Here is a 27,667-nt window from a genome sequence, read left to right as displayed (position 1 = left end):
GGCGGACCTTGTTAACAATAGAGTGCCTTGGAGTATTTCAGAAAGAATTCCTCTCCAAATGGCTACCCACTCCAGTACTCTTGCCTGGAAAATCCCATGGACAGAGGACCCTGGTAGGCTACAGTCCATGGGGTTACAAAGAGTTGGACACGACTGAGCGACTTCACTTTCACCACCCTCATGAATCTCTGATATTTACTCTGAGAACCTGCTTGAGATCACAAAATTGTGTCCCTCTCCACCCCCAAGACTGGGTCCTCCTGGAGTTTTTAACTCGGACTGGGCCACACTGAGCCTCAAACAGTTTATCAGTTACACTTCAGTGCAACTCCCTGCACTGACCTCTCTCTCTAGTCTCAGGGACAGTGGGTTGCCCTTTGTCCTCCCCTCTCCAGTCAATCCAATAAGAGTTGTTACTTTTTATTTATTAGTTAGAACAGTGTGATGACTTCAAAGTTCCTTACATGCAGGACACTGGAAGTTCTCTGCCTTTTTACACATTTCATTTACCCCTCACTGAATACAATACAGTCCTAATACAGTTTTCCCCCTTACCTAGGACCATTGCTTGGATCCCCAGTTCAAGATGTAGCAGTTACTTTACATTCTTTGGTAATTCATCCTGGTACCTCCACAACTATGATTTCTGCCTGTGTCTCAAGATGCCTACAAAAGGTATGGAAGTGTCCTAATCCTTTTTGCTTTGATTGTGATTGTGGTTTTCATTTCATTCATTTCATTAGTCTACCCTCTAAGGGATAAGGATAAGAGGCTTATGGAAGCTTCCTGATTGGAGAAGCTGCTGTAACAGTGCTTCCTGTAAATGTGCTGCACTCAATATGCCAGCAAATCTGGAAAACTCAGCAGTGGCCACAGGACTGGAAAAGGTCAGTTTTCATTCCAATCCCAAAGAAAGGCAATACCAAAGAATGTTAAAACTTCCACACAATTGCACTCATCTCACATGCTAGCAAAGTAACGCTCAAAATTCTCTAAGCAAGGCTTCAACAGTATGTGAACTGAGAACTTCCAGATGTTCATGCTGGATTTAGAAAAGGAACCAGAGGAACCAGAGATCAAATTGCCAACATCTGTTGGATCATCAAAAAAGCAAGAGAGTCCAGAAGAACATCTACTTCTGCTTTATTGACTATGCCAAAGCCTTTGACTGTGTGGATCACAGCAAACTGTGGAAAATTCTTAAAGAGTTGGGAATACCAGACCACCTTACCTGCCTCCTGAGATAGCTATACTCAGATCAACAGTTAGAACTGGACATGGAACAACAGACTGGTTCCAGATTGAGAAAGGAGTACGTCAAGGCTGTATTGTCACCCTGCTTATTTAACTTGTATGCAGAGTATGTCATGTGAAATGCAGGGCTGGATGAAGCACAAGCTGAAGTCAAGATTGCTGGAAGAAATATCAACAACCTCAGATATGCAGATGACACCAACCTTATGGCAGAAAGTGAAGAGGAACTAAAGAGCCTCTTGATGAAAGTGAAAGAGAGTGAAAAAGTTGGCTTAAAACTCAACATTCAGAAAACTAAGATCATGGCATCCGGTCCCATCACTTCATGGCAAATAGATGGGAAAACAATGGAAGCAGTGAGAAACTTTATTTTCTTGGGCTCCAAAATCACTGCAGATGGTGACTGCAGCCAGAAAATTTAAAGATGGTTGATCTTTAGAAGAAAAGCTATGACTAAACTAGACAGCATATTAAAAAGCAGAGACATTACTTTGCCAACAAAGGTCTGTCTAGTCAAAGCTATGGTTTTTCCAGTAGTCATGTATGGACGTGAGAGTTGGACTATTAAGAAAGCTGAGGGCTGAAGAATTGATGCTTTTGAACTGTGGTGTTGGAGAACACTCTCGAGAGTCCCTTGAACTGCAAGGAGATCCAACCAGTCAATCCTAAAGGAAGTCAGTACTGAATATCCATTGGAAGGACTGATGCTGAAGCTGAAACCCCAGTACTTTGGCCACCTGATGCGAAGAACTGACTCCTTGGAAAATACCCTGATGCTGGGAAAGATTGAAGGCAGGAGGAGAAGGGGTCAACAGAGGATGAGATGGTTGGATGGCATCACTGACTCAATGGACATGAGTTTGAGCAAGCTCCGGTAGTTGGTGATGGACAGGGATGCCTGGCTTGCTGCAGTCCGTGGGGTCTCAAAGAGTTGGGCATGACTGAGCTGAACTGAACTGAATCCTTTTTGCTTTAAGGTACTCTCCTGACAGCCACGCACCACTTATCTGCAGACCGCTCTGCTCCCACTGCCTGACCTTGTGTCCTTGTGTTCTGAATCCTATAATCAAGAGTTTCTTATCCTGGAGAATCTTTGATCTAGGATGTTGGTATTTGACACAGACAGTTACTAACATCCTCTGATTCTGCCAAGAGGCAGGTTGTTGTAATGACTGCTCTCCTCTCCCTGGCTGCCCAGGCGGCACTGGTGTAAAGAACCTGCCTGCCAATGAAGGAGACGTAAGAGACACGGGTTCAATCCCTGGGTCAAGAAGAGCCCTTGGAGGAGAGAAGAAAATGGCAACTCACTCTACTGTTCTTGCCTGGGAAATCCCATGGACAAAGGAACCTGGTGGGCTACAGTCCATAGAGTCGCCACGAGTTGTACATGACTGAAGCGACTGAGCGTGCATGCTGCTTTTCCTATACCAGATACACAGCCATATAGGCAAGCTTGGTAGCTTTGAGTAAAAGACACTTCTGGGGTCAGCTCTGCCCAAAACGGACTATAATCTAAAGGACACTGAAGGTCTAATATTCGTTCCAGTATTGGAGTTCATGTTTATTCTACTAAGATTAATCAAGGATCACTAAAATCAGGTAAGACCTGTTGAATTACAGATAAGTGATTTTCCTTCTCAGAACATAAAGCAGTCTCCTCTTCGTGTGGTTGCCTGGGGATAAGCCCTTGAGCTGGTGGAGGTGATGGAATTCCAGTTGAGCTATTTCAAATCCTAAAAGATGATGCTGTGAAAATGCTGCACTCAATATGCCAGCAAATTTGGAAAACTCAGCAGTGGCCACAGGACTGGAAAAGGTCTTTCATTTTAATGCCAAAGAATGTTCAAACTACCACCAGTTGCACTCAGCTCACACACTAGCAAAGTAATGCTCAAAATTCTCCAAGCCAGGCTTCAATAGTATGTGAACTGAGAACTTACAGATGTTCAAGCTGGATGTAGAAAAGACAGAGGAACTGGAGATGACATTGGCAACATCCATGGGATCATCGAAAAAGCAAGAGAGTTCCAGAAAAAAATCTCCTGTTTTATTGATTACGCCAAAGGCTTTGACTGTGTTGGTCACAACAAACTGTGAAAAATTCTTAAAGAGTTGGAAATACCAGGCCACCTTATCTGCCTCCTAGGAATTCGTATGCAGGTCAAGAAGCAACAGTTAGAACTGGACATGGAACAACAGACTGGTTCCAAATTGGGAAAAGAGTACATCAAGGCTGTAGTTTGTCACTCTGCTTATTTAACTTACATGCAGAGTACATCATGCGAAATGCCAGGCTGGATGAAGAACAAGCTGGAATCAAGATTGCTGGGAGAAATATCAACAACCTCAGATATGCAGTTGACAGCACCCTTATGGCAGAAAGAGAAGAGGAACTAAAGAGGTTCTTGATGAAAGTGAAAGTGGAGAGTGAAAAAGCTGTCTTAAATCTCAGCATTCAGAATACTAAGATCTTGGCATCTGGTCCCATCACTTCATGGCAAATAGATGGGGAAACAATGGAAACAGTAAGAGACTTTATTTTGGGGGGCTCCAAAATCACTGCAGATGGTGACTGCAGCCATGAAATTAAAAGACGCACTTGCTCCTTGGAAGAAAAGCTATGACCAACCTAGACAGCATATTTAGAAGCAGAGAAATTACTTTGCTGACAAAGGTCCATCTAGTCAAAGCTATGGTTTTTCCAGTAGTCATGTATGGATGTGAGAGTTGGACTCTAAAGGAACCTGAGCGCCGAAGAATTAATGCTTTTGAACTGTGTTGTTGGAGAAGACTCTTGAGAGTCCCTTGGACTGCAAGGAGATCAAAGCAGTCTATCCTAAAGGAAATTGGTCCTGAATATTCATTGGAAGGATTGATGCTGAAGCTGAAACTCTAATACTTTGGCCACCTGATGTGAAGAGCTGACTCACCGAAAAGACCCTGATGCTAAAGCTCCAGTACTTTGGCCACCCAATGCAAAGGGCTGACTCATTAGAAAAGATGCTGATGCTGGGAAAGATTGAAGGCAGGAGGAGAAGGGGACGACAGAGGATGTGAAGGTTGGATGGCATCACTGACTGGATGGACATGAGTTTGAGCCTGCTCCAGGAGTTGGTGATGGACAAGGAAGCTTGGTGTGCTGCAGTCCATGGCGTCACCCTCCAGGACCTTAGTGTGCTGAGTGCTGATTCCATGCATTCTTCTCAGTGTGGGAATACTTTAGTTTTGTACGTGACTGATGCGCACTAAAACACTTGCTTTTATGACCATTTTCTAATATTTTGGACTGTGTTTGAGACCTGGTTTTCTAGTCTTATTTGAATCCATAATTACAAAGTTAATTTAAATATCCTAAGTCCCTGACTTAGGAAGGCTGAACTTTAATGGCTTTTTCATGTGAGTTCAAATTCATACTTCTTAAGAATTTTATTTTAAAAAAAACTCACCTACACTTTCAAAAATTTATTTAAATATTGTTTTCTGGAGCATATAGTTAGAAATAATGCCTGTAAGGCGGTCATGATGAAATTGTTGAAAACATTTACCTTCCAATAATTCTTAGAGTTCCACCTGACTTTGGTTTTAGTATTGAAATAACCGTAACCTGAAAGGTGATACAGTGCTTCTAAGTTCGCCTCAAGCGCCAGTATTTTGGCCAGGCCTTCAGAATCTAATACCCCTTGGTTAACCTTCCATTAAGATCATAGTAGAGAATAAGAATTAACTTTATGAGGCCTCCACTTAATCTTTAGTTTTAATTCATTACTTTAAATACTACTAATGAAAGTACTCTGACCCTTGTGAAACTTCATCTGGTTCAGAAACTCCTTGCCTCTGCTGATGAGAAGTTAATGATGCTTCATATAGTTACTGAGCCATCTATGTTGTGCTTATGGCGCACTGGGAACTGAGGGAGCACAATAAGAGGCATATGTTCTTCTTGACCTAAACAAGCTTATGATTTAGAAGGAACTTAAATATAGCCAAACAGTCAAAATATTAGATGGAATGCTCTAAGATTTACAGAAGCTGAGAAGTGGGGAATAGGAGCACAGTTCTTGGTGTCAACTACTAATTGGCACTTGCCAAGAGCATTGCCAACAGCTGAACAAGGGCATTCACCATCTGCCTCGACAGAGGTTGAACCCCATGCTGCTGCAGCTATTGACCTTCATCACCCCTGGAGGGAGTTCAGGGTGGAGTGAGGCACTCTTTGCTCCAGGGAGTCTGTTGGGACAGGTCTTGAGATAGTTGGATGTTTTTAGGAACTGATTTCATGATTCCAGTCCTTGCATCTCCTCTTACCTAGAAAAGCACTAAGTCCCTTTCTGAGGACCTCAGATCCTCCTGGAGATCCCTTTGTAAAATGAGTGCTTAATTGTACTGAACTCCCCCTTCACCAAAATCTTATATATTGACCTTCCCCCACTGCCTCTTTGGAGCAGTCTCTCAAGAGCTCTCCGAGGTGCTGTCTCCCAGGCTGCAGTCTTCACTTTGCCCTAGATGAAACTTAACTTGCATCTTTTTAGTTGACATTGGAAAGAAGTTAATGTTGCTGAAATTCAGCCTCTGTTCACAGGTGCTGAATAGAAACATGGAGACGAGTTTTCAGAGAAACAGGAAAGAGTAGCTTTTATTGCTTTGCCAGGCAGAGGGGGCCACGGTGAGCCAGTGACCTCAAGACTGTGACCCACTGTAGTGTTTCGGGGGCAGGGTGTTTCAACCGATCTATGGTCTATGCTCTTGTGGTTGGAAGTTTTCATTGGGAAGGGGTCTGCTTCTTGTAAAAACAATTCAGGAATGTGTGTCAGGCCTTTATATCTTTAAGGCAACTGTGAGTATGGTAATTCTGCTTCGTGACAGATTTATAGTCTAAGTTGTTACCAGTTCCCCAGCCCAACAGCTATCCTTGTTTCTTCCTCTTCACAGTTCCCAATCATTAACTCCTGAGTCACCATCTTACTTCAAAAGACAAGGATACAGGGGCTTTTACAGTTTCCTTAATTGTTGAGCTGTGATGTTTTGGAGGCTATGGGTACAGTGGCAGCATTCTAGACACAGAAAGATTAAAGAAGGCAGGGGAGTAATGAAATTAGGGTTGGAAAAGTAAAAGAATCCGACTGTAGGGAAACCTATAAGAAACTACACTGAGGAATTTGAGATTTGTTTTGAAAACTGTGGTAAATGATTTAAACATTTTGAAGAGAGCAGCATAATCATTAGAATATAGGAGGGACTGGATGGAGAGCCTCAGGGAATAGACTAGATCTGGGCTAGAATAGCAGCAATAGGAATATAAATCTTACAGCTTACATTGGGGAAAAAGGAAATCAAAGATGCATGTCTGGGTAAACTGAAGACCAGTGATGCCATCAACAGAAAGAGGAAAGAGCAGGCAAGAGTTTGGAAAAGAAAATAATGAGATCAGTTTGGGGCATATTGGGTCGCTGCAAGATACTCAGACATCATCCCAGAGCAGGCCAGTGGATGACAAGGAGCAGCCAAAGACTGTGACTTGAGTACAGCTTAGAGGAAGCTTGGACGCTCTGTGATTAGGCAGCGTTCCCAAGGAAAAGGCTGTGAAAAGAGGACCAAAGACAGACCCACGAGCACAGTACCTCCTGTTCAGTCACACAGAACTCTGACCTTTCCTCAGATATAGCATATTCCTCTTCATTTTTAGTCTTTCCCCCACTCCGTTATGTTACTCGAAAAGATACACTGTGAAGTGTCACAAAGCTTTGGGTAACAATTGCAAAAATACATGGGGTGTATTTAGCTGTTTGCTGTGCATTGTCATTATTTTTTCGTAATGTTTTCTTTCAAGGATTATTACTTTTTCGCTAATTGAGTCATTTCAGTTGATAGTGATATTAAAGGCTTAATCAGCTGCAAAGAACTGAAATTATGTTTTTACTATATATATGTGTGCTCTGGTTTTCTGAAATTTCTACGATAGAATATACTGATGTTTTTACTGATCTGCCCATTTTTCATGATCGTGAAGGTAGGAGGGAGAGGGGAAGGAGGAGGTGCTGAGGTGTGGGGAACAGAAGCGTCTGAGGCCCAGAGCATTACTGGACAGTACAGGCGATGGTAGCGCCCGGTCCTGAGTGAGTGGTGGCAGGTGAGCAGAGGGAGGATGATCAGCCAGAGCCAGATAAGGGAGAGGCCACATTCCAGAGCCCTTGCTCTTTGATCTGGTTTCCACTGCTAAATTCAAGATTATTACATCCTACCTGACAACCAGACACGCTGAGAATATATAGGAAATTGTTTTATTGTGTTTTAACTCTGGTAGGCCAGAGAAGTTAGGTTCCCTTTTAAAGCAAATCACCCAGCTGTATGTGCTTGTTCTTCTTGGCCTTTGAAATCTGAAATTGTTTGTTTTACAGTGAGAGTATGTTTCTGCTTACTGTGTTTTTAGCTCTCTCCTTTATTTCCCTCCTTGATTGCCCTGACTTGTAGCATGGACTGTAACTAGGTTTCAAAAGTAAAAGAGGAGATGTATGAATGAAGTGTATTTGAGAGGGGAAAACCATTTTCTTTCCGTGTCTCAGGCACATGTTCACAGGTATTCTACATAATCAGATTTTACCAAGCATCCTCTTGCAACACATCCGTGAAGGCAGGATCACACCCTACATGAGGTCTCAGGTATACTGTTGGCATGTGTGCATGAGCAAGCGTTAGAGTTTTGGACTTCTTACAAAGAGTGTTAAGGCAGGCTTCTGTATTTTGCTGGAGGCTCTATGCTTAAGAGTATTTAAGTTTTTATGAATCTTCCCTTCATAACAGAAGTCTGATCTGCAGTCTAAGGAAGAGGACTTAACATCCTTTGATTTCTTTAGGCTCTGAAGAAAGCTGATAAGCAAATTTTGGAGCCCCTGATGAATCTTGAGGTGACAGTGACCAGAGAGTACCTCAGCCCTGTCCTAGCAGACCTGGCACAGAGAAGAGGGAACATTCAGGAAATCCAGTCTCGCCAGGACAACAGAGTTGTTATTGCATTTGTTCCCTTAGCAGAAATCATGGTAGGTACTGTGACTAAATCCACATATTTTACATAAGTTGCTGGAGAAATCCCAGGGATTATATCAGCACGGGTGTGGATGCGTGGGGGAGGGCTTTCCAGGCCTCCGCAAAGTCTGACCTCTGCTCTACCAACATGTGTCATCAGCCTAAAGGGCCGTTTTTCCATCCGAAGTACGTATCTGCTTCTACTACTGCTGGCTCTCAGCCAATTCTTCGTGTCATTATCTTCCCCGCCAGCTTCTGCTCTAGGACAGGCGTCTGAGTGCCAGCAGAGTCTTTACCAAACGTTGGGACTGGGGAATACTTCTGAAGCACACCTCCGCTCCTGCTATTCTGTCCTCCACAGTACTTACCAAATTTCTCCTGATAATGGTCAAAAGATGTGCAGGGAGATTTGAGGCTTAACTTTGCAGAGATAACTAACTTAAATTATTTTGTTTAGGGTTATTCAACTGTGCTTCGAACATTAACATCAGGCTCAGCTACTTTTGCCTTAGAGCTGTCTAATTATCAAGCCATGAATCCTCAAGACCAAAGTACGCTGCTCAGCCAGAGAAATGGCTTGTCCTAAGTCCTTGGAGAGAAACTCAGGAGCACCTGCCTACTTTGTTTTCAGTAAGAACAATTTAAGACAGAGACTTGAACAGACGGTGGCACTGGTGCTGCTCATTCTGCTTTATAGCATGAGAAACGTGCTGTGATGGTGAAGGTTAATGTACCTGAACGGCACTGTGTAGCTAGTAATTATTGCTGTTGGTAGTTTAGATTCAGACTTTAGGAATACACGGAGTGATAGATATCACAAGGTTTTGGTTGGTTGATTTCACGCTTCTCTCACAAGAAAGATGTCAGTCTTCTAATGTATAATAAGATGGAGGTTCAATCAATAAAAGCATATTTTATTCAAAAACATGATTTTAAAATCAGGTTGATTGTAGTACAGATTGACTGTGGGCTCTTTCCCCATATTTTTCTTCTGTTTCAGCTCGTTTTCACGTTCTGCCTTCCTGGTCACAATATCCAGTAAAGAGAGGTTGTGCAGCTATTCCTCGTCTGTAGGACAAGTATAAACAAAAGATTTTTAGATTGATATAATTCATCTCTGTCTTAAGAAACTTAGTAGCTCAAGTCAGAGTCACTAAGCCATACCATTAATTGCTGAAGAGAGATTCAGTATTCATAGAGAAACAGTTGCCAATTTTTCCTAATTAGATCACTACCTCTTAGGTCACATACATTTCTCTTTATAGCAAAAAGAAAAAAAATCCCAGTAAGCTAGCTAACACGAAATAAGGTTAAAAATCACCCTGTACTTAACAGTATCCCAGCTTGACAAATAAATGGGCCTTACCTGACCATTCTGCAGCGGTGTCTTGTTAGTCTCCTGTAGGCATCCTCTAGGTCTGTGACTTCTTGGTGACTCCAGAGTCTCTCGCCAACAGCACTCGCCCGAGGCCTAAAATTGAAACCACATACCCCCCAAGGCACTTTAAATTCATGTTTTCTTCAAGAAGCAAACCACACACTTGGGCAAGTTTCTAGTGCTTTCCTGCTTGGGTGGAGAAGGGAACCTCAGGCACCTTAATTCACATGTTCTCCCTTAGATTCCATACCATAATCTTGGAGTAAGGTTAGTTGCATCCACATACTCTCCCCATAGGCAGGCTTCTCCACCAATGACAAGCTGCTTCTGTTCCGGAGTACCTAGATCAAAATCAGTGATGTAAGTTCAGTAGTTGCAACGTGAGGCTCATATACAGAGGCAGTGCTGATCTCTGCTGTTACCCTGGGGCAGGGTTTCGCTCTTGGAGTCTGGAGGACCTTGGGAGAAGTTCACAGCTGTGGCACAAAAAATGGTGGCAAGCTTTATTGCCGCAACTGACCCCACGGTTCAGAGTATTTGTTAGCATGTGTCCAGTAAGGCAGCAGGCCAGTAGTAAAGATACCATTTTATTTTGGTTTTCTGCAAACTTATTTGGACCCCCGAAGCACTTCCTGGTTGCCTGTGAGCAGTGTGCCAAGGAATGCAAGGCGGACTATGCTAGTGACCACCACTCCTGCCTTCAGTACCTATCTTTTGGTATCAAAGAGACCAGGTATCTACAGTAATTACGACTTCTTGATTCTCAGAAAATGCTTTTAGAGAAACAGTTCCTGACAGACCTACAGTTTTGAAACTTTTTAAACACCAGAATATTTTTCCTCAAAGGAAATTGTAAAAGTCTAGTGTACAAAACTGGACAAAGCAGAACTGTTCTTAAGGGAGTTTGAGAGCCTGGAGCCCCTCTACTCAGACATGCCCACCCCCAAGGATGCCGCCTGCTCAGAACCCGATCCCAACTTGGGTCTCTGACATCGCAGAGAAAGCTCAGAGGAGAGACAAGCTCATGCAGTCAGGCCTCTGAAAGCATAGTGAGAAGTCTTATCAATGTAAGGGAATCTTACTTTAAAAGTCCTTTCATTTAGGAAAGAATACGGTTTGTTTCACAAAGTTTAAAATGATACTGAGTTCAGTCTGTTGAATTATACACAAGGAAAATCAAGGATCAAACATAAAAGGGAGGATAGTAGGTGGTACCTAGGTAAAGATTCCCTGGAGGGAGGGGAGGGTTTGAAAAACCTAACACGTCAAGTCAGGGTGGTTGCTTCACTTACCTGCAAAGCCAAGAGGATCGACAGAATAGTACCGTCTCCAGTCTTGTCCATAACTGATCACATCTAAGTACCAAGGAGCAGAAATGATCACAGGGAAGCCAGCTGCTGTAATGTTACTTAGTTCCGTATAGAAGTTGTCCATTTTCCATACTTGAACTACTGTGCCTGGTATAAGCTATTAAAGTTACAAATTGAAATACATATTATTAGGTCTCACAACTACAGCAGATGAAAGTAAAAGTCTAAGGCATTGTAGCTAATAACTAACTCTTTAAGATCCTTGACAAAGCAACATTTTCTTCTTTCCCCTTTCCTCTTTGAGGTAATATCTAATGCTATTTGTAATAAGGACTTAGACATTTCATCAAACCTTAAGGTTTGATATTTAACTTTTTACCTTTTATCTATATACATATAGGTGTAATGAATTAAAGCTTTAGTCCCATTTCTACCACACTATTTTACTTACTTTAGAACTTACAGGATGCCACTAACCCTTCTGGAAAGATAATGATAATAAAAGCAGCTGGACTTTCAAATTTTCAGTTGCCCCATAGGAAAATAAAGAATTCTGATTATGTCAGAGAGAAATGGCATTTAAAATAAAAGGTGTACTTGACAGTGATTCTTAAAATGAAGGTTACCTTAACAGCAATAAAGACTCATTGTTACCTGTTTGTTCCGCCCTTCTGACACAAGGAACATTTTTCAGAGTACTTCAATTTGTTACTAAGAATGAGATGGAGAGGGAGGTGGGAAGATGGGAGAGATGAGGAGGCAGCATTGAAGAATGAAATAAATGGAAGAAATCAAATAAATACCATAATCATTGGTGTCAGTGTGCAACTCTTGCCTAACAGCAGCTTTTTAAACGGAAAGGTAAGCTAACTTCGCAACATTACAAAGAAAGCTTAAAGTTCCTTCCATCCAAGGTGTTAGAGTATTAAGTCTCATATTATCACAACAACACGCAGTATTAGTAACCTCTCACCTTGCCTTCATCATCAAAAACCTCTTGCCAGACTATGGATCTCTTGTTCATGGCTGAAATCATATCCAAAACCCTACCATTGAGAAAAATTACAAAGTTATTTCAGATCACAAACTTAGCAGTGTGTGTAAAGAATGCACATTTTCTACCAAAGACTGCAACACGGAGAGATGCCTTTCAGTATGTGCGTGCAAAGCCACTTCAGTGTCTGACTGTCTGTGACCCCATGGACTGTAGCCCACCAGGTCCTCTTTCCATGGGATTCTCCAGGCAAGAATACTGGAGTGGGTTGCCATTCTCTCCTCCAGGGGATCTTCCCAACTCAAGAAATCGACCCCATGTCTCTTGTGTCTCCTGCATTGGCAGGCAGACACTGTGCCACCTGGGAAGCCTTTCAGTACAGCACAACTTGATAGCAGAACAAGTTAAGTTGGGTGGTGGCCCCTGTGGTTCCTTATTTCTAGCACATGGCTCACAACCTGACACAACAGAAGGGTTCAACAATCATTTGCAGAATGAATCAGCTAAGCATGCCCCAAAGATAGGAAGATGTGGCAATTCATAAGGAAGTGTACAAACAGCAATCTTGGATAATCTCATGAGCACCTCAGAATAAAGGAAACTAGAAACTGTCCTGTGACAGCACCGAAATAACTTCCAACAGTGCTGACAAGCAACGCACAAATTACCTCCTGATATTCAGACAGTGCTGGGTGTTATGCAGGATAAAAAAAAAAAAAATCAAGAAAAAAGAAAATCAGACTGCATCATGCAAAAAGCTAAACACAAAAAAGCTAGAATCTGGGCCTGCTCAATGCAGGGGTTGACAAACTACTCTGCAGAATGTTTTTGTGTGGCTCATGAGCTGAGAATGCTGTTTATATTTGTAAAGTGAAAGTGAAAGTCACTCAGTCATGTCCGACTCTTTGAAAACCCATGGACTGTACAGTCCATGGAATTCTCCAGGACAGAATGTTGGAGTGGGTAGGCTTTCCCTTCTCCAGGAGATCTTCCCAACCCAGGGATCAAACCCAGGTCTCCTGCATTGCTGGCGGATTCTTTACCAGCTGAGCCCCAAGGGAAGCTCCTTTTTACATTGGTAAAGTGAACTGAAGTCGCTCAGTCGTATCTGACTCTCTGTGACCCCATGGTAAAGCACTCTAAAAAATATTTAAAAAGTATGCAGCCATATGCATGCTTGCTCAGGTCATGGCTAACTCTTTGCGACCCCACGGACTATAGCCCGCCAGGCTCCTCTGTCCATGGGATTTTCTAGGCAAGGATACTCGAGTAGGTTATCATTTCCTCTTCCAGGGGATCTTCCCGACCCAGGGATCGAACCCACATCTCATGCACTGCAGGCAGATTCTTCACCGCTGAGCCATCGGGGAAGCCCATGAAACCATATGGGCCCCGTGAAGTCGCCAGTGTCTGGCTCTTTACAAAATAAGTTTACTGCTCTGTAGCATAGGGCAGCACTGTCTAGTAAATCTTTACCTGCAGGGATGGAAACGTTCTATATACGCACTTTCCAATATGGTAGCACCAGTCACATCTAGCTGTTGGCTCCTGAACACATGAAATGTGGCTAATGTGACTGAGGAACTGAATTTTTAATTTTCTTCAAGTATGATTTAAATACAAACAGCCACATGTGGTTGTGGCTGCCATAACAGACAGCACAAGTATAAAGTAAAAGCAATGCTGGAGTTGACAAAATGAATTCCAGGAGCTAGATGGTGATGAAGCCTTCACAGCGTAGCCAGGGTATTGAGCTGAGTTCACAGAACAGATAACTGTTACCACCCTATGTCTCAACAGTTACTGCAAAAGGATGAGAGTCACCGTGTTATTGATTTAAAGAGAATAATGGGTATTGCACCCTCCTTGATGATTTTTCATCTGTACTTTGTGTAACAAAGATTATAACATGTACACTTTGAAAAGGAGTGGAGAGAAAATGAGAAAATAAAATAGTACTAAAAAAGAGCTTCAGTTCAATCGCTCAGTCATGTCCAACTCTTTGCGACCTCATGGACTGCAGGACACCAGGCTTCCCTGTCCATCTCTAACTCCCAGAGTTTATTCAAACTCATTTCCATTGAGTCAGTGATGCCATCCAACCATCTCACCCTCTGTTTTCTCCTCCCGCCTTCAATCTTTCCTAGCATCAGGGAGTTTTCAAATGAGTCAGTTCTTCGCATCAGGTGGCCAAAGTATTGGAGTTTCAGTCAACATCAGTCCTTCCAGTGAATATTCAGGACTCATTTCCTTTAGGATGGACTGGTTAGACCTCCTAAATAAGAGCTTAAACTTTTACAAAAGGCACTGATGAAATAAAAACAAGCAAGCTTTCAAGTAACTTACATCTGCATATAGAAAGATTGTAGTTTCTTAAAATTTTTGCCAAAGCCTTTGTTCATCATGAAATTCAGGACTGCTGGATTGGACTCCCTTAAACAAAAACAGTGATTAAAATTTCATTAAAAGTTCAATATGCCCAATCGTTTTAAAGCAACATATATCCCCAACATCATTTATAAAGATGAAAATCTATTAAAGTTTGTAAAGAGTAAAATTAGCCTAATTATGACTAATTTAAGCCTAAAATAAGCCTAATTATGCCTAAAATAAGCCTAATTATGCCTAAAATAAGCCTAGTTATGCCTAAAAAATAAGCCTAAAATTTAATTATGAGTTATCTTAGCTTTCCACTGCAAAGTGTTTTTAGAAGCTGATATCTTGTAAAAATGGCTTTCCCTAAGCTCCCACATCTTTCTTCCATCTAAGGCTATTTCTACAGAAGACTTTCACTAGAAAAATCGCTCCCACTTAATCATTACCCTCTTCACTAAAGCTATTCTTGTTCTCTATTTTTTTTTTTAATTCCCATTTTTCTGCATCTTAATTCTCCTTCCTACAGGCTTCTGTCAGTTGCACCCATATGCGCATTCTGTAAACAATTCACCGTCTTAGGAGTGGTGCTGCCTGGTTAACACCTCGCAGAGAGGTTCCCCGGAAGCCTCCCTTTTCCCCGGACACCTCTACACCTACTTCAGGGGCAACAGTTTTCAGAAAAGGGTGGGGGCAGTTAACAAATTTTCATACCAACAACGAAAATCTACTTCATCTCCTCCCAGATGAATGAATTCATCTGGAAACACAGTACTAATTTCTTTGAAAAGTTTAGACAGGAAGCTGTAAGTTGAATTCAAAATAGGGTTTATAGGTCCAAAAGTCCCAGTCGGCTCTCTCGCATGATAACATGGAGTCAGGATGTCTTTCTGGCCTAGAAGGAAACATGGAGAATCTTTTCTGAAGGAGTAGTTCAGCCACAAAGACAAGGCTTTGCACATGATTAGACTACTTTATTTTGTTGAAGATATATGTAAGAGATTTTATACAGAAAAGATAAGCGTGTTTACTAAGAGTTACTTTGGTAATTTCTTCAGATAAGAAAAGGGAGAACGAATTCCTGAACACTGCCCCTGTACCGCTTTGTTTCCGCTTCCATCAGCCTCTCTGAGATTTTATCCATTTCAAATACTATCTCAAATACTGGCTGGTGGTTTAGTTGCTAAGTTGTGTCTGACTGTTTCGACCCATGGACGGTAGCCTGCGAGGCTCCTCTGTCCATGGGATTCTCCAGGCAAGAATACTGGAGCCAGTTGCCACTTCCTTCTCCAGGGGATCTTCCTGACCCGGGAATCCAACCTGGGTCTCCTTCACTGTAGGCAGATTCTTTACCAACTGAGCTACAAGGGAAGCCCCATCTCAAATAGTAAGGGCTCCCAAATCTTCAGCTTGCCCCAATCCTTTACCTCAAGTTTCAAACCGTATTTCAAATTCCCTGCTGAATGCAATTAGCTTCACTTCAAATATAATCCTAGAGGGCCTCCCCGGTGGGTCAGTGCTAGAGAATCCGCCTGCCAATGCGAGAGACACAGGTTTGATCCCCAGTCTGGGAAGACCCCATATGCGGAGCAACTAAGCCGTGCGCCACAGCTTCCGAGCCCACCTGCCACAACCAGAGAGTAGCCCCCGCTCGCTGCAACCAGAGAAAAGCCCACACAGCACAAAGACCCAGCACAGCCCAAATGAATAAAATTAAAAAACAACAATCTAACAGAAACCAGAGTCTCTCCCCCAGACACCTCCCGCAGCTTCCCAATTTTCACATTCTGGTAAGCCAGCCACCATCCCACCAAGTCTCTCGCCCCTCTCCTGCTGGAGTCAGTCAGTCGCCAAGTTCTATGGACGGTATTTCCGGAACGTCTCTCAGTTCAATTCTGCTCTCAGACCTTCTCTTCCAATCTGTCACTTTCACGCAGGGTTCCCTGCACTGAGGCTCCCAGCATGGCCCTCCTCTTCTCTGCAACTCGCACTGGCTTCCACGTGTCCTGATGAAGTGCAAACTCCTCACCCAAGGCCTGCCACGCTACCTTTTCAGGCTCGTTCCCCACTATTCTCCATGTCTATTCTAATAATACTTATTGGATGATTATAAATGTTAGGTGCTTTATATTCATTTTTTGATACTCAAAAACATGACATGATAGCTACTACTAATACACCATTTTAGAGATGGGAGGTCTGAGAATGAGATGTTCTATAACTTGCCCAAGGTAACTCAGTTGATAAACGCCAGAAAGTGAAAAGTGAAAGTGACAGTCGGTCAGCTATGTCTGACGCTTTGCGACCTGAGGACTATAGCCTGCCTGACTCTTCTATCCATGGAATTCTCCAGACAAGAATACTGGAGCGGGTTACCATGCCCTTCTCCAGGGGATCTTCACAACCCAGGGATAAAACCTGGGTCTCCCACATTGCAGGCAGATTCTTTACCATCTGAGCCACCAGGGAAGACCATAACTGCCAGGAGCAGGACTCGAATCCCAGGCAGTCTAGCTCCAGAAGCAGTTCTTAAGCACCCAGTAGTAAGGAATCCACCTGCAATGCAGGAGACCCCAGTTCGATTCCTGGGTGGGAAAGATCCCCTGGAGAAGGGACAGGCTACCCACTCCAGTATTCATGGGCCTCCCTGGTTGCTCAGATGGTAAAGAATTCGCCTGCAACTCGGGAGACGTGGGTTCAATCCAGGGGTCGGGAAGATGCCCTGGACAACAGCATGGCAACCCACTCCAGTATTCTTGCCTGGAGAGTCCCCAGGGGCAGAGGAGCCTGGCGGGCTACAGTCACAGGGTTTCAGAGAGTCGGACACGGCTGAGAGGCTAAACACAGCACAGTACATGCTACTCTCTCCTGGGCTGTCCTCCAGCTAAATGCCTTTCCTGTTATTCCCTCAACCAGAAACAAGGATATATTCTTTATCTCTCAAGAACATGTTAGGTGTTGCTGCAGTCATGTAACTGTTTAACTCACTTTTCACATTCTACTTGTTGGAATCATTTCTTGTTTTCTTTTATCCCTTATGTTTATACTTGAGGCAATGCCTAGATACAATGACCTGCTCACAACAGACATAATAGCTATTGAATTTCAACTATCAATAGTGCTACCTTTGTGCAAATCATAAGAACAAAATAAGCAAACACCAAGTCATGAGATGCAGGAGCACATGTGTTCACTTTTAGCAACTCATAAAACACACTCCTTACCTTTTCCCCAAGACTCCGTATGTCCAGGGCTATCAAATTCTGGCAGGACGCGAATCCCTCGTGATCGGGCATATTCAATCACTGTACGGACATCGTTTGGTGTATAAACATGAGAAAAAGAATAGCTTCCCTGTAAAAGTCACATTTATTAAAATGTGTGAGCTGTTAACAGTTCTGTTTGGTATCTGCCAGCAGACTTTTCAGGTATCACGAAGTATTAAAGTCTTATGTGATGTTGGATGACTCATTTAAATTGCCTGTTTACTGCATCTTATCAGTAAGCTCTCAGCACACTTTGGGTTAATTCCAGATTTATTGACAAAACTATCTATTGACAGAACCAGCACCTTGTTTTAGCAGTGTCTACCATCACACTATTTCAACCTCATGTGACTGCATGACAAAACGGAAGTAAAATGTTCTACTCCAAAGTGAAAATTCCGAATACATTGCCCTTGTCAATTTTAGAATCAAAATTCACACATTATTACAAAATATAGCTGTTGGCGTTCAAGATCACTTTAATTACTGCCAGCAGTAAAAATTCCCCTTGAGATGCTCTGATTTTTTTTGTTTCATTAAACATTACCTTTGGTCCTGTTTTATGTTCTTGAAAAATTAGATCTCAATATCAGTAGTAAATAAAGGTCCATTAAAAGTATTACTATGGCACATCTCTCAAGGCATAAATATATAAATATAAATAAATGCTCAACTCCTTAAAAAGTAGTCTTGCCTTCCCCAATCCCAACATCAAATCTGTATTGAATCAAGACCTGATCTAAGTTTACAGTAAATACAGGGGACAGAAGAACATACTGAGACTGGAAAGGCAATCAACAAACCCAGATTGTGGAAAACTACAGGACAAATTGAGCTTCGTTTCCTCAATGAAAATAATAAATTAAAAGAAAAATAAAAAGACATGGTCAGGGATGGGCACCCATAGAACAGATATGTTAACTGACCACAGTGTATGGAGTTTATTTGCATCCTATTGCAAATAAAAAAATTTTTTTAAAGAAAAAGGCACTTGGGGAAACATGAATAATGATTGGCTATCTGGATTATTGCTAATTTTTTAGCCGTGATAATGAGTTATTTTTAAACAGGCCTTTTAACTAATAAGAGATGGTGTCTGAGATTACCTTCAAAATAATGGTGGAGGGGGTATAGGTGTAGGATTGGCCATTACTTGATTATTGAAGCTGAGTGATTAGGAAATGGGGATTCATTAAATTCTACTTCTGTGTATGTTTGAAGCTTTCCATATTAAAAGCAAACAACAACAGGAATGCTGCTAGGATTTCAATCCACACTACATCAAAACTTTAAGGAAAGCTTTGGAATTGTGACCAGAGGACTAATTGAGGGTCATGGCTCTGCCCCTTCATAACTACCACTTTGCATGAGACATGCAGCTTCTCTTGGCTCAGTGACTAGCTTTGTAGTACAGGGGATTCAATGGGACAGTAGTAAGGCTTGCTTTACTGATCTATAATTCAGTCAATTTGAACACTTCTAATGCTACCATTATTTTCTACGAAAGAGCCATTCTATGAAGGAGCCATTATCTCTACGAAGAAGCCATTATCTCTTAAGATTCCCTACTTCATACAGTTTTATAGAGAGAAAAGAAGTTGTCATTTACAGAATTCAGAACAATTCTGTTTAAAACACTTATACAGATGGACTACTTGATAAATATAATTATTTAACCTTATGTTAATCACAAATGCTTCAGGTCTCCTACATCCATTAAGCTTTTAAATTTTTATTCGTATAGCCCCATAAATGTTTACATTTATGAAAACAATTACAAAACCAGACCAGTTTTGTGGACCTAAAATGCTCAGCAATAGCGTATTAAAAATTTAAAACCATGAATATCTAACTTTTACACTGAAATTCTGTCCATAATAAGAAACATTTAAGCTGCAAACTTCCAAGGAAACCACATCAAAAGCTTTTGCACACCAACAGCAGTAACATGAATCACTCACCTTGTTGCTTAATTCAGGAAACGCAATGCTCTGATAAGGGAAAGCCTGGTCGTCCACTATATGCCAGTGGAGAACATTAAACTTATTCAAAGCCATGGCGTCCTGCAGGCAGACAGGGTGAACGTTTATACACCTGAAAACCACCAGGAGATGATCAACTCACACCTGTCAGAACGGCTATCGTCAAAAAGAACACAACAAACGTTGGTGGGAATGTGGAGAAAAGGGAGCCCTTGTGAGCTCTTGGGGGGACTGTACACTGGAACAGCCAACAGTCTGGAGGTTTCTCAAAACACTAAAAATAAAACTTACCATATGACCCAGCAATTCCACCTCTTCGTATACATACCCCCAAAAAGACAAAAAAACTAATCTGCAAAGATACATGCAGCCCAGTGTTCGCAGCCGCATTATTGACAATTGCCAAGATACAGACGCAACCGACGTGTGCATTAACAGATGGACGGATAAAGATGTAGTGTACGTATATACAAGGATGCTACTCTGCAAAAACAAAGAATGAAATTTTACTATCTACGAGATGGATGGACTCGGAGGGCATTATACCAAGTAAAGTAAGTCAGACTGAGAAATATAAATACCATGATATCACTTATATGTGGAATCTAAAACATACAACAAACTAGTGACTATAATAAAAAAGAAGCCGACTCACAGAAAGAACACACACAGGGGGAGAGGAAAGGGAAAAATAATTACATACCACAGATACACATTTCAATTTATTAATATTTACTATGTCCAGGATTGTTCCCAATGTGTCTGTTTCAAAATTTCCTTTTCAACAAGGGAAGGATGTGAAAAAGGTGTATATTTCTTTTCACTTTTCAAAAAGCCTATACACAATTCATATCATAAATCAAAGCTGTAACTTTGCCCTACTGGAAGAGAGCCAGCTCATGAATTCCCAGTAGCTCTTGGCACCACTACTGTGGTGTTTGGGAATAGAGCAGAGGAAAAATGGGATTTACCATTCCCACTGTACTGAGGTTTGAGTGCCAACCCTTTCTTACAAATGAAAGAAATTCAGCACATACACAGTACAAATCCAGTTAACATTGTCAGAAATTTGGGGGACACTGAGACTGATGTTATGTACACTCTGGAGGAATAAACAATATAATATGGATATAAAATATAAATGATGATATGAACAAAATAGAAAGTAAGTGGAGAGACTTTCCCTATCAGAGAATCAAACATATAGCCTCCCTCCTCAAGATGTGGCAGGATGGCGGAGCAGGAAGGCCCTCTTACTCACCTCCTGCCATAAACACAGCAAAATTACAAGTATTAAGAGCAATTATCGATGAGAAGGACCTGAAGCCTGGCAGAAAAGGTTTCTTCACAACACAAGATATGAAGATGGAAACACAAGGAGACAAGTCAGTGGGTCAAGACCCACAATCCTGGGTAGATGACCCCCAAATGGGAGGATATCACAGTTGCAGAGGTTCTCCCCAAAGGGGTGAGGAATCCAAGCTCACATCAGGCTCTGCAGCCCGGGGGGTGGGGGGTCCAACACTGGAACACTGAGCCCCCCAAAACATCTAGCACTGAAGGCCAGCAAGACTTGAATGCGGGAGAGCTGAATGGCTACAAGAAACAGATTGTGCTTTTCAAATTTCACAGGCTCTTAGTCCCCAGGCAGAGGCAGTACTTTTTAAGAAGCCTGGGTCAGAACCACTTGCTGATCTTAGCCTCCCAGAGAGGCAGGAGACAACTGGGAATCCCCCTGGGAACAAAAGCAGTGGAGGGAGCCATTTTGGGGACCTTGCTGACACGGGTGACGTCAAGCGCTATTTTGGAGTCCTCACTAGACGGTCAGCACCAGAGATGTGACTGCCCATCGACAGGCCAGCCCCAGTCCCGAAGCCAGTCCCGCAGCAGCTGCCCCAGGGCGCAGCTCTGCCCACCCATGGAGCAGGCAGCCACAGGAGGCAGGGCCTGTTATATATGAACCTTATGGTAACTACAAACCAAAAACCTGTTAATAGGTACGCACACAAAGAAAGGAATCCAAACATGGCTCTGAAGGGAGCCGTCACACGGCAAGGGAAGAGAGCCAAAGGAGATAAAAGGAGCCAAGGAGAACTCTGGAAACAACCCAAACAATTAACAAAGTGACAGCACGTATATACCCACCAATGATAACTTTAAATGCAAATAAGTTCTCCTATCAGAATAGAGTGGACTCAGCCATAAAAAAAATGAAATCTTGCCATTGTGACAACATGGGTAAATCTAGAGGATATTATGTTAGATACATCAGAGATACATCAGAGAAAGACAAATCCCAAAGATCCCTCTCATCTGTGAAACCTTAAAAAGCAAAATGAAACCAAAACAGACTCAAATACAGAGAGCGGTTGCCAGGAGGGCAAGGGGGTGGGTGAAAAATAGGTGAAGAGGATTATGAGCAACGGACCTCCAGCTACACAGTAAATAAGCCCCGGGAATGTAATAATACTGTAATAACTCTGTGGGGATAGATGGATACCAGACTTATTATGGCGGTCATTTCATAATGTATGCTAATGTCAAACCATGATTTAGTATGCCTGGAGCTAATAGAATACTGTATGTCAACTACATTTCAAGAGAAAAAGAATCATATGTTAATTCATTCCTTAAGTCTAAAATGAGATAAATGGGACATAAAAATTTATGTCAGTCTTTGGTAAATGAGATTATGTGATCACTATTTTATGTATATCTATGTTCAAACTTTTTTTTACACTAAGCCTGTATTTCTTTCATTAAAAATTACAATAATGTCTTTGGAAGAAAAAAATAAAGGTTTTAATGTAAATGTAAAAACAACTTTATAACATGCTATGTTCATAGATGATTCGCTGAAGGTACAGGAAAACATGGGAGGAAAACGTCCTGATCCTCACAAACTGACAGTGATAGGAGGGATGAACCAATAAAAAGGCAGTAAGAGAAAAGACTTCCTGTCCACTTTGCTTCCCAGCTCCCACCACCTGACGTTCCGTATTTCTTTGGAACATTTTCTTAGTTACACAGCTGCTCTCAGATTCCTTTCTAGGCCACTTAAAAATCAGTAAGTGGAGGTCACAAAATTAAAGGTCAGTACCTGGAGATACTGGAGAAAACAGCAGCCCCTCCAGTGCTCCTGCCTGGGAGACCCCACGGACAGAGGGGCCCGGTGGGCCACAGGCCACGGGGTCACCGAGAGTCGGACGGGGTAACTCAACAGCAGCAGCAGCAGCAACTAGAGGTGACATATTCCTAATGAAAAGTCTCAACCCATGATTTGACAATTGAGATTTACATAGAGGGCCAATAGGCAGCATTAAAACTGAGTGTTTTTCTTAATAATGCTGACTGAATACTGAGGTAGCCTCTCTCCCACCTCAATGAGGACAAGAGGGTGATTCCCTAGGGCAGCCTCCACTTCTCAGCAGAGGTAATATATTTCTCAGGGAAGGGAGGGAAGAAAGTCCACTGCTTGCACTTAGTATATGGAAACATACTTAGTATATGGAAAATGAATCCCTTGTTCCAACCAGCACAACAGCATCGTGACCAACATAAAGTAACAACATGAACAAACCTTCAGAACAGACAATGGATTAAAATAGTTACCTACCAGAGTTTTCAAAATAGTCTTAACAGGCAGAAAGTGTCTAGATGTATCAATTAAAATTCCTCTATGAGGAAACCTTGGAGAATCTACAATGTTGGATTCATTGGCAACGAACTAAAAGACAAAAAAAACACTTTTATTTATTTTTAGAATTTTCTCAAGTTTAATGATGATTACACCTGTCTATGCAAGTATTGGATAAGAGATTGATTTAAAACCAAAGTGTAAAAATGATACTTACCATGTAAGAGACACACTTGGGGAGAAGAAACATTCAAGAAGCAATCAATAGCTAAAAAGTTTACATTTTTCCTATAGAATGTTTTCTTAGGTCTACCCAGTAATGTTAGTAACATACAATAATCATACTTACAGCCCCATAAGAATCTTGATAAATCAATTGGCTAAAGGTCTCTAAACCTGAGGAAAATAAAATTTATAATTTATTGCATTAATTTATAAAGGAGACAATAAAGATATATTATCCAAACACAGAACCATAACCAGAAAAGGCAAATAAAATTTAATATGTTATACTCTGTAACATTCTCTAAAATCAAAGCTCAATTTAAAAAATCCCTGCTGCTATCCAAAAAAAATGCTTTACTTTAGTGTAGCCATACCCGTGTTTGTGTTTGAATGATAAACACAAAAAATAGTGGGGGGGAGGGGGGCACTCTCCATCCCCCTTCTGATATCTGTGTCAGAAGCTTTCTCTGTTCCATTTTCACTTTAATAAAATTCTGCTACACAAAAGCTCTTGGGTGAGCAAGCCTGGTCCCTGGTCCCGAAGATGAATCTTCTTTGGAGATCAGCAATCTAACACCCTTCACCATAAGCTATCAGTACCTAAACTTAACAGACGGCTAAGAGGCTCAGAAAACACCATGAAACCATAAAGGCCCAACTTACAGTGTTTTATTTATACCTGCAGAGACTTTTTTATGCATGTGGACTGTTCCCTATATTACAGGCCAATTCCTCTATCTAGCCTTGACTTTACCAAAATTCATGATTGTAGCTGACAACTATATTGCTAAGGAAAATTTTAACCTAAAATACAGGCATACCTCACTTTATTGTACTTCAGTTTCTTGCATTTCACAGATACTGTGTTTTTTACAAATCAAAAGTTTGTGGCAACTCTGTATTGTTAGATGATCAGTATTTTTCACCAACAATGTATTTTTAAAATGGAGGCGGAAACACAACCAACTCCAGTATTCCTGCCTGGGAAATCCCATGGACAGAGGGGCCTGGTGGGCTACAGTCCATGGGGTCACAAAGAGTCGAACATAACTTAATGACTAAACAATGACAACAATTATTAAATTAAGGTATGTACCTATTTTTAAGACATAATGCTAGTGCACTACTGTTGCACTGTACTGTTGAAAAACTACAGTATAGTGGAAGCATAACTTTTATATGCACTGGGAAACCAAAGAATTTGTGTGACTCCCTTTATTGAGATAGTCACTTTACTGCAGCGGTCTAGAACCAAACCCACAATATCTCCAAGGTTTCCCTGTAGTACAAACTCAAATAAAAGAGAAGATGTGACAACATACTATAAAAACACAAAAGATCATAAGAGACTAGTATGACCAATTATACGCCAACAAATTTGACAACTTCGAAGAAATGAATAAACTCCTAGAGAGAAAACCTACCAAGACTGAATTACAAAGAAACAGAATCTGAGACTGATTACTAGTAAGGAGATGGTAACAGTAATAAAACATCTCCAACAAACAAAGGCTAGGACCAGAAGGCCTCACTAGTGAACTGTACTAAACAATAAAAAAGAATTAACGATTAGGATATGACACCAAAAGCAAAAGAAGTAAAAGCAACAATAAACAAATGGGATGACACCAAACTAAAAAGCTTCTGCACATCAAAGGAAATCATCAACAAAATGAAAAGGCAATCTACCATAGGTGAGAAGATACTTGCAAATTATGTATCTATTAAGGGGTTAGTATATCAAGAACACATACAACTCAATAGCAAAAAACAAACAGTCCAATTAAAAAATGGGAAGAAGATTGTGAACAAGTATTTTTTTCAAGAAGACACATAAATAGCCAACAGGTTAATGAAAAGGTGCTCAACATCACTGACCATCAGGGAAAGGCAAACCAAAACCACACGGACATATCACCTCACACTTGTTAAAATGGTTATGATCAAAAACACAAGGAATAACAAGTGTTGGCGAGGATATGCAGTAAAAGGATCCCTCATGCACTGTTCATGGGAATATAAACTGCTGAACCCACTATAGAAAACAACATGGAGGTTCCTCAAAAAACTAAAAATAGAGCTTCCACATGATCCAGCAATTCCACCTCTGGGTATTTATCCAAAGAAAACAAACACACTGAATCCCTCCACCCCAAATATATGACCTCTGTGTTCACTGCAGCATTAATTACAACAGCCAAGATATGGAAACAACCCATCCATCAAAGGATGAATGGATAAAGATGTGGGGTGTATACGTAAACAGCGGAATACTATGTAGCCACAGAAAGAAGGAAATCTTGCTATTTGCAACAACATGGATGGAACTTAAGGCCATTATGCTAAATGAAATAAGACAGAGAAACACAAATACTGCATGATCTCAATTAGATGTGGAATCTGCAAAAAGAAAAACCAAGCCATAAATATAAACAAGAGATTGGTAGTTACTAGAGGCAGGGGTAAGGGGTGGGCAAAGTGGGTGAAGGGGCTCAAAAAGTACAGTCTTTCATATATGCCTAAGTCCTAGGGATGTGAGGTACAGCATACTGACTGTAATTAATAAATATTGTGCTACCTATTTGCAAGTTTATAAAAAGAGTAAATCTCAGAAGTTCTCATCGTAAGAAAACCAATTCTTTTCTAACTATATGTGGTGATGGATGGTAACTAAACTGACTGTGGTAATCATTTTGCATTATATACAAATATCAAATCACTATGTTGTAAAAGTGAAACTAATATAATGTTATGTCAATTATACCTCAAAAAAATTAGGGAAGAATAAAAAGTTCAAAGTTGCTTTGGCTATGCCTCCCTCCTACCCCCAAATACAGAATAACTTTGGAATTTTCTATTAAGTGGCAGTACACTCAAATATCATTTATGGCACATTTGTTACCTTCAAAGTCTGACAGTAAGTGGAAAATAAGGACTTCCTGGACTAGATTCACAAAACGCTCTCAAAAGTTCTTATGTGGAGGGCAGACATCAATAAAGCTGACTTCCCTAACAGGCCCCAGACAAGACAGGCAGACCAGACTGGTAAAAGTTGAACATCACATCCCATTATATGTCAATTATCAAGATGATAATATCTTTAGTTACTTTGGCGGTATCTATAGCTATTTTCATGTCATTATTTTTAATAGGATCACAATCATACATTACTATGACATAAAACAGCATTAACAATGATTATTTTATTTTAGGTAACACTCAACCTGAGGCAAATCCAAAGCCTTCTTTCCTTTTAATTACTATAACTTTGGCTGGTTAGCTCACATTAAAGAAAATTATTCTTCTCCTTTTTCAAAACCATACTAATTTGGAAGCCAGTGAAACAAAATCTTATCCTCTTAAAAGAAGAGGTCGCGGCAGCTTTCCAACAGCAAAAGTAAATGTCCCAATGCCTGAACTTTGAAGTTCAGACTGAAAGTCACAGGAAAAGCTTTTAAGGTTCTTCTCTGCTCACTGCCTCCAATCACTCTGGAGTATATTTTTATCTTTTCACAGCGTTCCTGCAAAGTTTGTTATACTTCTAAATTCACAGGAATTTAAAATGGGGGAAGGGTTCTCTTCTTTTCTAGGTCACCGTGGTGTGTGTAGTTGACTCTGTTCCTGAACGTCTCTTCTTGAGACTCCCAGGATCAAATGATTCCTGGCCAAGAAACAGAAGAAGAATCGTCCAGTTCCCCAGTGGATTCAGCTGAACATGGACAAGGAGAACAAGTGCAACTGCACTGCTGAAAGGAGACCCTGGAGAAGAACTGAGCTGAGTCGATAAGGACGCGCACATGCCATGGCACGTGCATTCATGCCGCACTGAGCTCATGAGCATCCTATCATATCAAGCAGAAAACATCACCACACATGGCTGGACATGTTTTATTGCGACCATGATTTTCCTCTTTGTGTTTCTGCTTCTGCGCTAATAGACTGGTTCAGAAAAAAATATGAGTACACTGTTGTTTGAATAAATAAATAAAATACAGAAAGGACATGCTTGCTACAGAAGGTGACAAGGGGTGACGGATGATAAAACAAAATCTAGTTGGAGCAGATTAGGGCCATTTATAACTCTATAAATATTACAGTTCAAGAACATCAAGGAATTGCAGCATTATGAATGCAATAACCTTCAAACATTTTTAAAAGGTCAAATGATCTTTCTTTAAGTGGTACGTACAGTACTTAATGGAAATTGTTTTGGAAATACACAACGAAT

General features: G+C 41.2%; 2 protein-coding genes across 10 annotated transcripts in view; one reads left to right on the top strand and one right to left on the bottom strand.

Annotated features, from left to right (window-relative positions):
- Positions 1-9,199, top strand: part of GFM2 (GTP dependent ribosome recycling factor mitochondrial 2) — a 53,780-nt gene extending 44,581 nt beyond the window's left edge. For all 9 annotated transcript variants that reach the window (XM_081520630.1, XM_081520621.1, XM_081520625.1 and 6 more), the window contains 3 exons: positions 560-675; positions 8,106-8,288; positions 8,732-9,199. In XM_081520630.1, coding sequence (XP_081376756.1) covers positions 560-675; positions 8,106-8,288; positions 8,732-8,860 — 428 coding nt within the window. In that variant the 3' untranslated portion in view covers positions 8,861-9,199. The remainder of the gene's footprint in view (positions 1-559; positions 676-8,105; positions 8,289-8,731) is intronic.
- Positions 9,168-27,667, bottom strand: part of LOC145517656 (beta-hexosaminidase subunit beta-like) — a 31,548-nt gene continuing 13,048 nt past the window's right edge. Inside the window, exons 4-14 of the mRNA XM_081520648.1 lie at positions 23,564-23,610; positions 23,194-23,304; positions 19,557-19,658; positions 17,554-17,683; positions 15,044-15,224; positions 14,303-14,389; positions 11,936-12,008; positions 10,945-11,119; positions 9,903-9,993; positions 9,641-9,745; positions 9,168-9,342 (exon numbers count right to left, since the gene is read on the bottom strand). Of these exons, the coding sequence (XP_081376774.1) occupies positions 9,282-9,342; positions 9,641-9,745; positions 9,903-9,993; positions 10,945-11,119; positions 11,936-12,008; positions 14,303-14,389; positions 15,044-15,224; positions 17,554-17,683; positions 19,557-19,658; positions 23,194-23,304; positions 23,564-23,610 (1,163 nt within the window). The 3' untranslated portion in view covers positions 9,168-9,281. The remainder of the gene's footprint in view (positions 9,343-9,640; positions 9,746-9,902; positions 9,994-10,944; positions 11,120-11,935; positions 12,009-14,302; positions 14,390-15,043; positions 15,225-17,553; positions 17,684-19,556; positions 19,659-23,193; positions 23,305-23,563; positions 23,611-27,667) is intronic.

This window comes from Giraffa tippelskirchi, chromosome 8 (assembly GCF_054371585.1).
Source record: "Giraffa tippelskirchi isolate mGirTip1 chromosome 8, T2T-mGirTip1v1.2.pri, whole genome shotgun sequence".
NCBI classification, from domain to species: Eukaryota; Metazoa; Chordata; class Mammalia; order Artiodactyla; family Giraffidae; genus Giraffa; species Giraffa tippelskirchi.
The sequence above is the reverse complement of the archived record's forward strand: the minus strand, read 5'-3'. Positions and strand labels throughout refer to the sequence as shown.